Source organism: Mesoplodon bidens (assembly GCF_964165515.1).
Source record: "Mesoplodon bidens genome assembly, chromosome: X".
Lineage (NCBI taxonomy): Eukaryota > Metazoa > Chordata > Mammalia > Artiodactyla > Ziphiidae > Mesoplodon > Mesoplodon bidens.
In genome coordinates this window covers 111,954,385-111,967,662 of record NC_138163.1, presented here as the reverse complement: position 1 = coordinate 111,967,662, position 13,278 = coordinate 111,954,385, and the positions used below count along the sequence as shown (strand labels likewise).

General features: G+C 37.6%; 1 protein-coding gene across 2 annotated transcripts in view; it reads right to left on the bottom strand.

Annotated features, from left to right (window-relative positions):
- Window positions 1-13,278, bottom strand: part of DMD (dystrophin) — a 2,087,389-nt gene that overhangs the window by 1,144,517 nt on the left and 929,594 nt on the right. For both annotated transcript variants that reach the window (XM_081221405.1, XM_081221404.1), the window contains exon 43: window positions 11,047-11,219. In XM_081221405.1, the coding sequence (XP_081077531.1) occupies window positions 11,047-11,219 (173 nt within the window). The remainder of the gene's footprint in view (window positions 1-11,046; window positions 11,220-13,278) is intronic.

Below are 13,278 nucleotides of genomic sequence, written 5' to 3'. Positions count from 1 at the left end.
ACATATTTCTGAGGGTTGTTTAAAAAACAGAACAAAATATTACTTTCTCTATATATACACTGAAGACTGTTAGTTCTCTTCCAATATCCATTCTCCCACTTTTCTATAACTGTACACTTTTTGGCAGAGCACAGAGCATTCAGGAATAAATGCAACATTTCTCAGCCTCCCTTGCAGCTTAGGTGTGGTCATGTGACTGACTTTGACCAATGAAGTGTAAGTGTAAGTAAAATGTAGTAGTTGCCAGGAAACTTCCCTAAAAGACTACTGGTGTGAATCCTTTGCCCCTTTTCCCCACCTCCTCCTATCCTGCTTCTTGGAATGTGAATGTGGTGGGACTCCATCTTGCAATGTGTAGATGAGGGCCTACCATATAAAAATAGCAGGGTAGAAAGCAGGAATGAGTAGAGCCATCATACCTGCTTTGACTGCATACTCCTAGGTTTTTAAGGAGAGAAAAATATGCTTCTGTCTTAGTGAAGGCATTACTGCCTGGAGCTTCTGTTACTCTCAGCCAAAACAAATTCTAATTGATACAGCTAAGAGAATTTCTATAAAAGCGACATTTAGTACAATTTTGTTTTCTTCCAAAACTCGTATGTCCCGTGTAGACAGAAAAAGATATATATATATATTTAGAGAAGGGAAATTTTTGACATGACAAAGCCAAGAAACATACAATGAGGAAAGCTAAATAGTGGCATTATTTCCAAAATGAGGCTAGTCTTATAGGTTTCAAGTTGCTTTCTATACTAGAGCCTTTTTCCCTTTGGCAATGATGAAAGTACAAATTTATTTAGATAAGAAACAAGCAAATTATAGCCCCCTGTACACTGAAGAAGTAGAATAGTCTATGGTAAAGAATGGAAATGTGTGTACACAGCTATCCTGGGAAACAAAAATGTTCAATTACTTTGAGAAAAAGATTCAGGATATTGATCTATGCTTAACTTTGAGATTATGTGAATTTTATATCAAGTCTATTTCTTATCTGAAGCAAGTTTTAAACTAACCTCTATGTGAACTGTAAAGATTTACAAGAATCTGAAAATGTTAAAGATATAAGGCAAATGATCCTGTATGAAATGGCTATCATAAAAAGCAAATCACTCTGCAACACTTGAGTGCTTTGAACTAGCAGTAGGAACATACAGAAGGTAAGCTGGCGGGTAGAAACAAACTTATATTTAATGCATTTCAAAATGCAAATCAAAACTACAATGAGGTATCACCTCACACCAGTCACAGTCAGAATGGCCATCATCAAAAATATCTACAAACAATAAATGCTGGAGAGGGTGTGGAGAAAAGGGAATCCTCTTGCACTGTTGGTGGGAATGTACACTGATACAGCCACTATGGAGAACAGTATGGAGGTTCCTTAAAAAACTACAAATAGAACTACCATATGACCCAGCAATCCCACAACTGGGCACATACCCTGAGAAAACCATAATTCAAAAAGAGTCATGTACCACCATGTTCAATGCAGCACTATTTACAATAGCCAAGACATGGAAGCAACCTAAGTGTCCATCAACAGATGAATGGATAAAGAAGATGTGGCACATATATACAATGGAATGTTACTCAGCCATATAAAGAAACAAAATTGAGTTATTTGTAGTGAGGTGGATGGACCTAGAGTCTGTCATACAGAGCGAAGTGAGTCAGAAAGAGCAAAAAAAATACCGTATGCTAACACATATATATGGAATCTAAAAAGAAAAAAAATGGTCTGACGAACCTAGGGGCAGGACAGGAATAAAGACACAGATGTAGAGAATGGACTTGAGGATACTGGGAGAGGAAGGGTAAGCTGGGATGAAGTGAGACAGTGGCACTGATACATATACACTACTAAACGTGAAATAGAGAGCTAGTGAGAAGCAGCTGTATCGCACAGGGAGATCAGCTCGGTGCTTTGTGACCACGTAGAGGGGTGGGATAGGGAGGGTGGGAGGGAGGGAGACGCAAGAGGGAGGGGATATGGGGATATATGTATACATATAGCTGATTCACTTTGTTATACAGCAGAAACTAACACAACATTGGAAAGCAATTATACTCCAATAAAGATGTTAAAAAAACGCCTATTATTAAATAAATACAACAGATCCCCTTCATCCTATTCCTTCACCAAATGTTCTCAACAACTAAACATTCACAGAAATTATATGTAAACAAAGAAATATAAACCAAAGGCTAGTTTAGGTATCTAATTAAAATGATATACTGTATCATGAATGGCTCACATGTTAAATAGAGTTTTCACATGTTAAATAGAGTTTCAGAAAAAGAGAATTGTGGAATAATTGTTTGTTGACAATTGACAGTCACTATATTAACATTAAATACCTCCTAACACCAACTATATGGGATTAATCTTTTGTAGTTTAAAGCTTTGCCTCTGGTAGTAAAACCTCCATGTAACTGGCATCAGCAGTCAAACCACAGACTTCATTTTGGGCTGCTGGGTGGAAACAAAAGATTTCTCTATTTGGCTCACAATTGCTCTCTCAGTGGTGTGCAACGTGCAACAACTGGCCAATGAAAGATATTCACAATAGCTAGGGATTAATTTAGATTATACAGAACCCCAGCAGAAATATAAACATGTGAACAGAGCAGCCTGACATAGAAGGCAGTGTGCAGGAGGGGTGATCCCTAAATTGAAATACACAAGAGGAAACAGGGCAGAGAAGGTAGTGTAGAGGCTAAGCTTGGTGAAAGGAGATTATAGCAAATGACAGGTTGGTAAAAGATTCGCCCTTCCTAAAGTTCTGATGATTTATTTTTGGCATATATGATATGTCAACACTGTCAAATTATAGTTTTCATCATCATCATTATCATCAAATAGTATTTATTAACCAAATGTGCTGTACTGGACATTGTACATGGAAGCAAAATTGATATGGTTTCTGATATCCAGTAACGAATAAAATAAAACTGACCAATCAATGTAGACAAATGTAGGGGAGCAGATAGTGAACAAGATGCTTACCTGGGGAACACTTGAAGGTTAACAATAAACTTTTAAATATTTCCAATGTTTAGGTGAATTGGGGAGTGTATGGGTGTGTCTATGTATGTTTCCTGATAGATCTGTGGAGATAAAAGTGTATTATTTTCTTTATATAGATAACTAAGTTCTAAAAATGAATTCTATCGAATCAATTATTTAATAAATAATGATTTTCAAAAACATATCTTGATTTTTTTTTCTTTTTTTGTGGTACGCGGGCCTCTCACTGTTGTGGCCTCTCCCGTCGCGGAGCACAGGCTCCGGACGCGCAGGCCCAGCGGCCACTGCCCACGGGCCCAGCCGCTCCGCGGCATGTGGGATCCTCCCGGGCCGGGGCACAAACCCGCTTCCCCTGCATCGGCAGGCGGACTCTCAACCACTGCGCCACCAGGGGAGCCCCCATATCTTGATTTTGAGAACCAAATCAGAAGCCTTCCTCATACACCATGGTCTCAGCAGCATGAAAAAGTGGGACATAAAGAGAAAATGTCACTTCTTCCTCAATTTAACACATCTTCCTCTGCAGTGTCCCCATGAATGAATGCATGAGAATAGTTTCCCCTGGTCAGTACAACAATGATTCTGAAATGAGATGTAAAAAAATTTCCCATATTCAGGGTATTTTTTTTACCTCTTACTTCTTAATTCTACCAAGTTCAAAAAAACAACAGTAGAATTATGTATTGGCACTTATACATATACCTGGGAGGGGAAACAAAGATCCAATCTGGCATAAAAATCTTTACATTTAGTAGAGACTAATTCTAAGACTGCAGTGTTAATCTTTCCTGAGTTGTCAGGATCCTGTGTGTGCTTCTCATGTATCTTCCCAAATACATATGGCACTGTGACAAACAGAAGAGGCTGCTAATGCTGCTATAGCTGAATGTCTCATTTAGGAACAAACAATTCTGGAAAAGCTCCCAGATTATGCATCTGTTCCTCTAGCTTCCACTTTAGAGGATAAAATTGTATGGTGATGCCATAAGGATTAATATATTATTACTTTCCTCTGTGGGTAGTGTGTGGTTATTTCCCTCACCTTGACGTAAGAGAAAAATATTTATTGAATGCTCCAGTAGAAAAATTACAACTGAGATAGCAAATGCTTATGAGAAAGTTGCATTTGGAGTGGGCTTGCAGAATTAAATGCTTGTCCCCCAGAATCTGAATACAGAGATGATTAAGGCACTCTCTCTTCAAGTCAGATTTCTTTGGTTTCTATTCCTGTTTTCTCTCGTTTCATTTCTTTCATTGTCTCACAGAAGCAAGCGTCTGTAAGCGCATTAATACTGTGGGCTTGAGGCTAAGGGAGCCAAACAAAGGAGAAATCCCTGGGGAAGCGGTTTCCAGCTCTCCCATCCCCAGCATCCTGTTGACATGTGGCACTGTAGTCCCAGCATGATGGTGGGAAATTCAGGAAAGCTTTCTCTACAGTGGTGGTGCTCACAAACTTATCCCAGAGTCTGTACTGGCTTATTATAAAGTGTTTGGAGGTCCAGGGTGAAAGGCCAAAAGTAGAACAATGTACCGTGCTTTTCTTAAAACTACATAATTTTTTTTTTTTTAATTCTGAGATCGGGGCCTTCCTGTACTTAAAAATGTATGTAGTTACGGTTTTTTAAATTTTAAGTGTAAATTTCATTCACGTACAGCATACACACAGAAAAGTATACAAATCACAAGTGCACAGTTCCATACATTTTCTTAAGGGAAATGTACCAATGCAACCAGCATCCAAATGAATAAATAAAACGTTACTCAGAACACCAGGACTTGCTCCTGCCCTTGTTAATTACTATTCCCAACAAAGGTCACCATATCTGACCTTTAACCCCTGATATGCCTGTTTTGGAGTTTTACATAACTGGAATCATACAACATATATCCTTCTGTGCCTGGCTTGTTTTATGCAACATGGTTTTCCTATTTCTTATTTTATGAAATGTCATTGGTAATAGAATTTGATTTTTTAAATGCCCTCACACTGTCAGACCAGAATCTTGTTGTTACACAATAATGCCATCTTATGGCTACAGAGCAATTTGTAGTCTAGAAACTGCTTTCACTTTTTAAATCTTATTTGATTTGTGCTATTCTCTAAGACTTGAGGAGTAATTTCCTGAAAATGGGGCAAATTTATTAATGGTTTGAGGGATAGGAAAGGTGGTAACAGAAAGAAAGGAAAGACAGCAAAGTATCTGGCACTTGAAAGGCCCTCCTTAAATGCTTATTGAAAGAAGGAATGCACACTGTTTCTCTAATACTAGGTAGATATTATGTTAATTCTTTATTTTCATGTGTTTCCTGTAGGTATCTTTTATAAACAGTGAGCAATCCACAAAGAAATAGATGAAAATAGCATTTAGCAACAATGTTAATTTCTCATAAAGTTAAATATTTATCTTACGTTTATATATACGGATATCTACCCATATACATGGATATGTATATGCGCACATAGGATTCATGGATTTAATATTTACTGTGTTCACCATTTGTGTTTCCATGGAAAGGAGCCACTTTTAATACTTCGAGGATGTGTAAGTTTACTGAGGCACATGTTGAAATTCTACTTGCTGGAAGACAACGTATGGAAGCTGGTCTCCTAGATAATGAGTGAGCAGTCACAAGTTAATCTGGATTTTAATCCTCTACTTGCCTTGACTTAGACAGTTATGTCTGTTTTACTTTATAACATTTAATAGAGGTGAATTCTGCCATTATGGCATTCATGAATCTGTTGATTAAGGATGGTCTCAGCAACTATGCCTTAGGAATGCCAAGAGACTAATGCATTTTCTCATATCTGTAACTTATTTGTGAGTAAAGTATGTAGATCTATTAGAGCTAAATATTTTGGTGAAATAGAAATATGCAGATGTGTCACATAGCATGTGTTTGGCAAGTCACTTAACATCTTTGTTATTTAGTCTCCCGTATAAAATAATGAAGCAGGATAAAATCACTAAGGTATTTTGTAGCTGTAAAAAAATCCTGTGTTATTAACTATCTATAATAGTTGTGATTATTATTCAGCAAATATTCATTCTTCTTTCCCTTCCACCGTAGGAAGAGACTACTTCCCCATTCTACTGATGTCAGGCTTGCTTTGGCCAATGGAATGTGAGTGGCTTAATATGACCACAGGTCCTAAGTGCTCTTAGGAGATTAGGCTTGGTTCATGCTCTGGTGATCTGTCATGAGCAGAGTGTGCCACTGATCCTTCATCTTAAGCCCAGAATAAATGTATATGTAACAGACCTTAACCCAGCACACATCCTAGAGCCTAGACCAGTTAACCATAACTTGAAACAGCTGCCCAGCCACACTCAGCCTAAGTCAGCCAAAACACAGACAACCTAAAGATCCATAAGCATGAGAATAAAGGCTTGTTTTAAGCCATAGAGTTTTTGGGGTGATTTGTATCACCATATTACGGTAATAGCTGACTAATACACTATCATACCTGGATCATACGTGAAAATATACTAATACCTTCTTACTGGCTCAAAGGTATTTTGTTTTAACCTCAAGTTGACTTATTTAAAAAAAATCAGTAGATTTTTGTTGAAAACCCAACATGAAGGTATTTAAAAATGTACAGCTTCTATTCATGAGAAAAATGCAAATCAAAACTATGGTGAGGTATCACCTCACACCAGTCAGAATGGCCATCATTAAAAAGTCTACAAATAACAAAACCTGGAGAGGGTGTGGAGCAAAGGGAACCCTCCTACACTGTTTGTGGGAATGTAAACTGGTGCAGCCACTATGGAAAACAGTATGGAGGTTCCTTATAAAACCAAAAATAGAATTACCATATGTTCCAGCAATCCCACGCCCAGGGCATATATCCAGAGAACACTCTAATCCAAAAAGATACATGCACCCGAATGTTCACAGCAGCACTATTTACAATAGCCAAGATATGGAAGCAACCTAAATGTCCATCGACAGATGAACAGATAAAGATGATGTGGTATATACATACAATGGAATACTACTCAGCCTTAAAAAATAATGAAAAATGTCATTTGCACCAACATGGATGGACCTAGAGATTATGATACTAAGTGAAGTAAGTCAGAGGAAGACAAATATCATATGACATCACTTATATGTGGAATCTAAAATATGTCAGAAATGAACTTACTTACAAAACAAAAATAGACTCAGATATAGAAAACAAACTTATGGTTACTAAAGGGGAAAGGGGGTGGGGGAAGGATAAATTAGGAGTTTGGGATTAGCAGATACAAACTACTACATATAAAATAGATAAACAACAAGGTCCTACTGCATGGCACAAGGAACTATATTCGATATCCTGTAATAAACCATAATGGAAAAGAATATGTATATATATGCATAACAATCACTTTGCTGTACACCAGAAACTAACACAACATTGTAAATCAATTATACTTCAATTTAAAAAAAAGAATCTATAGCTTCTAGTCTCTCTAAGGATTCAAAAATCTACCATTGTATGGGCTTGGTGGGAGATAAATTCCTGACTATCACCGCAATGGATCCCAAATTCCAGCTATTTATTTTCCCTAACCCCTGGCAGTTAGAACCTAGTTATATGACTGAAGCATGCCTTATTACAGGAGTTGGCAATTTATGGCCCACCAGCAAAATCTAGCCTACCACCTGTCTTTATAAATAAAGTTTTATTAGAACAAGCCATCCCCATTCATTTGTGTATTGTCTATGGTTTCTTTCACCCTGCAACAGCAGAGCTGAGTAGTTACAGCAGAGATCATATGACCTGCAACCACTAAAATATTTACTAATTGGCCTTTCGGAGAAAAAATATCCAACTCCTGCTTTACCAAATAATTCTGTCAGAAACCTTAATTCTAAAATTAGTGACACAAAAAGAAATAATAATTTTGATACTTTTTGGCAGGATAGTAGCAACCAATATCCAGTGGCAATGGTACCTCTTGTGGACCAGTGGACCACGGCAGTGACAGAAGTTTATAATTCAGATTCATCTTATAGCTTGATGCTGGGTGTGTTTCTGGGTGCATATCCTGGTCTTCCTTGACAATTTCTGCCCATATTTAAACCTGACTCACAGGCCTTTCCATTGATTCCATGATTTACCTGATATCCTTCCAATTATATTATCCTACCTAAGGTAACTGGAGTTACTTTCTGTTAGTTGTAACTCAACCTTGAACAGTCCATTGACCTTGCTTTATTCCTGACTCTGAGTAAGATGTTCCTATTCCACTCCCCAAGGATCTTGTTCTCGCCCTCTAGCATTGCTCACATCTGTCAACCTGTAATGTATTGGCTGTTTGTCCATTTTCTCTCTAGGACTGGGAGGTTCTTCAAATCAGGGACTGAATTTAAATCAACTCTCCATAGTGCTCAGGAAAATATGAAAGCATATAAGAAAGAATTAGCAGGCATGAAGACTATCAGAGCCAGAAGACAATTATTTTTATCGTCAAAATTGCCAAGCCTGATCGAGTCATTATCATGTATAAGCAATCTGCTAAGCACTCTACATACATCGTGTCATTTAATCCTCATAACAACCTTATGACTTAGAAAATATTTTTATCCCATTTTATAGGTAAGGGAATTGTGGAGCATAAAGGTTAGGGAACTTGTTCAAGGACATAAAGCCAGTCAGCAGGAAAGCCAGGATTCCAAAACAAGTTGAACTCTAGTGTCTGTGCTCACAAGCAATAACTTAAAACCGTTTTACTCGAGACTAGACTAAAAGTCACAGGAAATTTAGCAGCTCCTGACCAATTCCTAGAGGAACCCAGTTAGAGAAAAATTAGGATACTTTTCCAGAATCTGGATAAGAAAAGAGTGGGTCTACTGGCGTTAGTGACACACTATCTCTTGCCAGATATAGGAAAGACCCCACCCAGACATGGGGTGAGAATTCAGGAAAGACCCCCACCCAGATGTGGGGTGAGAATTCAGCTTACTCTCTCTGTGGAATGGCATTAGTCTTCTGCTTTTTTTAAAGACTATGGTTGAAGGTGAACTGAAAGGGAAAGAGTTGTATGACTGTCAGAAGGGAATACCTAGCTCACTGACCAAAGATGACATAAAGTGGGGGAGAAGTCTCAGAAAGCAGAAAGTTTCACCTCTGTTTTCGTGCAAGGATGGGAGGTGTCTATAGAAGCACAGTAACCACTGGCTACCCAAGAACCCTGCAAGGTTCTTAAGAGATAGTGTTGGTGGCCTTGGATGGCTGGAAGAAAACACTGAGAGAAGACAACAAAGACAAAAACATCCCCAAAGTGGAATGAGCACCCCAAAAGACAGTGATGAAACTGACCTCATTGGAGCAACTTGTAAAAGCTCATTTTGACTCAAGGTGGGCTACTGAGAGGTGTACCATGATGGCAATATGAGTTTGTCTTTTGCAGTATATACATAGGGTTGCTGAGTTTCTTTCCCTTTATCAAGAATGACTTTGGATACCCTAGGGCCCACTGTTTTCCAGTAAGTTGAGATAGAACTATTGGACCATCCAGGGAAAAATATTCTCAGGCTTCTTGCAGGAGGCTTCAGTCCATACACACCAAACATCCACTTCGTGCTCAAGACTACCTTAATCCTGACCATACCACACAAAATAAAACGCAGCTTTTGTCTCTCAGGAGCTTGTGCAGGAGGCATAAAAGGAACAAATAAATAAATAAATAAAATCGATTGCTATGTAGTAAATTCTAGGAATAGGTCACTTTGGAGCAGGTACTCTACAGAGTAGCCACCAAGTCCGGTGACATCTGCAAATACATAAATAATATGTTGATATTATACTCCATTAATGTTAAAATAATAACTAACTTTCTATGATCAACTAATATTTTTAGGATTTTAAGAAGGAAATAACATCTCACATGAGACTTGAAGGGCAGGTAGGCCAGAGAGGGCAGAAAACATTTGCGAATCTTTAAATCAATTTAATATTGATAGAGCAGAATTTGGAGGGGTTGTAGGGCAGGCAGGAATTGATAAACAGTGAGGCTGACCAGAGGAGCAGGGGTCATGTGAAAGCCTTATATCCCCAATTAATAAGTTTTCACTTTATTCTAAAGGGAATGTAAGTTTTCTTACACTTCAGAAAAACAATTCTGGATGAAAGATAATTGGGAACAAAGTAGGGATGATCACTGGCACCAACTGAGATTTCTGCTGGAAGTATTGATTTAGGAATCTAATGCAGTAAATGAAGAACAAAAATAGAAGTAAAGATGGCAAGAAATGAACAGATTTGAGAGATATTAAGGAGGTTCTTTGTAATTATTAAAAATGATGTGATTTCCTCTGAGAATAATGAAGAAGATGGTCTTGAACAAATCTTTGAAACAAATTGTTTTAAGCCATTACAACTTCATTCCTTTTAACCTAAAACTGGAAGAGAAAACAATACCTTCTTGTAGTACGAGGCTAAGAAATGTATGTGAATTTTAAAAATCTGGTCAACAGTTGGATATTTTAATTAAGGGAGGCACTAAAAATTAATTATTTTAAATCAACAAATTCCTTGTAGCAAAAAAGTGGGGGGACTTCAAAATGTAAAGAATCACCTTCAAAACAGAAACAACACACAAAAATCAACTTTGTGTTGCCAGCTTATATTTCCAATATATTAATCTAAGTATATCAAACAGTTATAAATCTACAGGATACAGATTTGCCCAAAGGTATACAATTTATATTGTACAATTATTTAAACCACCTCAATTAAATGACCAGATGGGTTTTGACATTACCTGAAATTTTAGAGGATATTATAGTGCTCCAACGTAATACTAACTTCAGTACAGAAAAATTTGTTGAATTCAGCTCATTAGTCTGAACTGTTCATCATTATTTGTTCTTACTCCACTTACCTTTTTCCAGTGAAGGTGATACTTCTCCCTCTCTTCCTCCCTACCTCTCTTTTTTCCATGGAGAACACTGAAATGAACTCTAGAATTCCTGGGAGACAGGTATAATCATTTAGTAAAAGGAAAAGTGGTACCTACCCTTGTCGGTCCTTGCACATTCTGTTAACTCTTTCCCATTGGAAATCGAGCTGTGAGAGAGCTTCCTGTAGCCTCGCCTTTTCCACCGGTGTGGCACTTTGCAATGCTGCTGCCTTCTTATTGTGAATAACGTCAATCCGACCTGAGATTTGTTGCAGGCTGTCTTTTATATTCTGTAATATTGAAATTTTAAAGCAAGTCAAAAATGATTCAGCTGTCTATGGAAAGAGAAGAAAGGAAATTTATCAACCCCCAAAGTAACTAATGGCCTTGCATTTTTAATCTATTTACTTTTAAAAGTCATTAGCCTTGAAGCCCAGTGATTTCAACATGCCCAACTTCAATGGGTAATCCACAGTCCTCATCTTGATACAGATGATCACTCACTCCCTCCATCTTAAAACTCTATCTTCATTTGACTTCTGTAACCTGAATTTTTCTGGTTTTTCCTCCACCTTCTTGTCCACTGTTTCTCAGTCTGCTTTACAGAATCCTTCCCATCTTACTCATCTCTTAATATTGAAGTGCTCTAGCTTAGTTCTGACACTTCTTTCCTTGTCTATCTATATTACCTCTTATTTGGTCCCATGACTGTAAATAATCTCTATATGACAATGACTCTCAAACTTACATCTCCAGCCCTGACCTCAACTCTGAAATCCAGACTCACAAATCTAGGTACTTTCTTGATACTTGAATGTCTCATGAGCATCTCAACCTTAGCATAACCACATTCTGAACTGCATCCCCATATCCTTCTCTTCCCATGGTTTTCTCTCCTTTGGTAAATGACATATCAATTGATAGTTATTCAGGCTGACAATCTTGGAATCATCCTTGATCTTTCTTTTTTAATCTCCAGTATTCAAATTGTTGGACAATCTTGTTGGCTCTACTTCTAGAACATGTCCAAAATTTGACCACTTCTCGTTATCTACCTTGCTATTGCTCTGATGATATAAGTTATCCTTATAGTTCACCTAGATTATCACAATAGCTACCTAAATGATCCTCCTGCTTCCAGTCTTGCCCCTCTCCCAGTCAATTCTACACACAACAGCCAAAGAAATTCTTATAAAACGTAAATCAAATCATATTACTTCTCTTCTCAAAACCCTCCAATGGCTCCTCATCAAACCCATAGTCTTTTTTTTTTTTTTTTTGGCCCAGATGCCCGGCTTGTGGGATCTTAGTTCCCCAACTAGGGATTGAACCTGCGCTCAGCAGTGGAAGCGACAAGTCCTAACCACTGGACCGCCAGGGAATTCCCAACCCATAGTCTTTATCATGGCCTACAAATCTCTACATAACTTGGCTGTACACTGCCTGATATTATAATCTTATTTTTTCCTTATTCTGCATTTGCTGTTCTCTCTGCCAAAAATACTCTTTCCCTCCAAGACACTTATATGGCTGTTTTCCTCACTTCTTTCTCATCTCAGAAGAGCTTTACCTACTGTTCCATTTTAAGTAGCAGCCCCAACTGCTCTGTATTCCCTGTATTGTTAATTTTTCTTCATGGCACTTATGACTAACATGAAATTATACAACTACTGGTTTCTCTACATCACTAGAGTAGATCCTATGAGTGCAGGGATGTTATCTGTCTTGCTCTATATTGGGTTTCCAGAGCTCAAACCTGTGCCTGGCACATGGTAGGTACCCAGTGCATTTGTGTTGAATAAGTGAAAATATCTCAAAATTTAACTCCATAATTTTAAAATCTAGATTATATTTAAGGGGACAATACACAATGCCATTAAGTAATAAAAATCTTTTAAAATATTAATGTTCAAAAAATGCTAAAAACTTACATATTTGTCTAGTCTTACAAATGTGAATTTGGTTACTTTGCTCATCTGAATTGTCAAAGACAAGTCAATTGAGTAAACATTTATTGAGCTCTTTCATGTACAAGGACCAATACAGAGAAAGCAAAGGTAGGTGAAGGACAGTTTTATTTGTTTCTAAGAAGTTTTAAATTGATCTCATTGAGGTAGTAAGGGAGGATGTGGTTTGGAAACTGAAGGAAACAATTACAGTTTAGAAGTTCCAGTTAAATGATGAGAAATTATTTGATGAGTGGTCTAAGTGGTACCAAATCTTTTCTCACAGTTCAGAAAAGGAATGAATCGTATATCATATATGGTCACAAGCCAACGAAAGGGCTCATAAAGGAAGTGCAATTTGGGGTAGACACAGCTGAGTAGTTGAAGTGGAAAGGACATCATA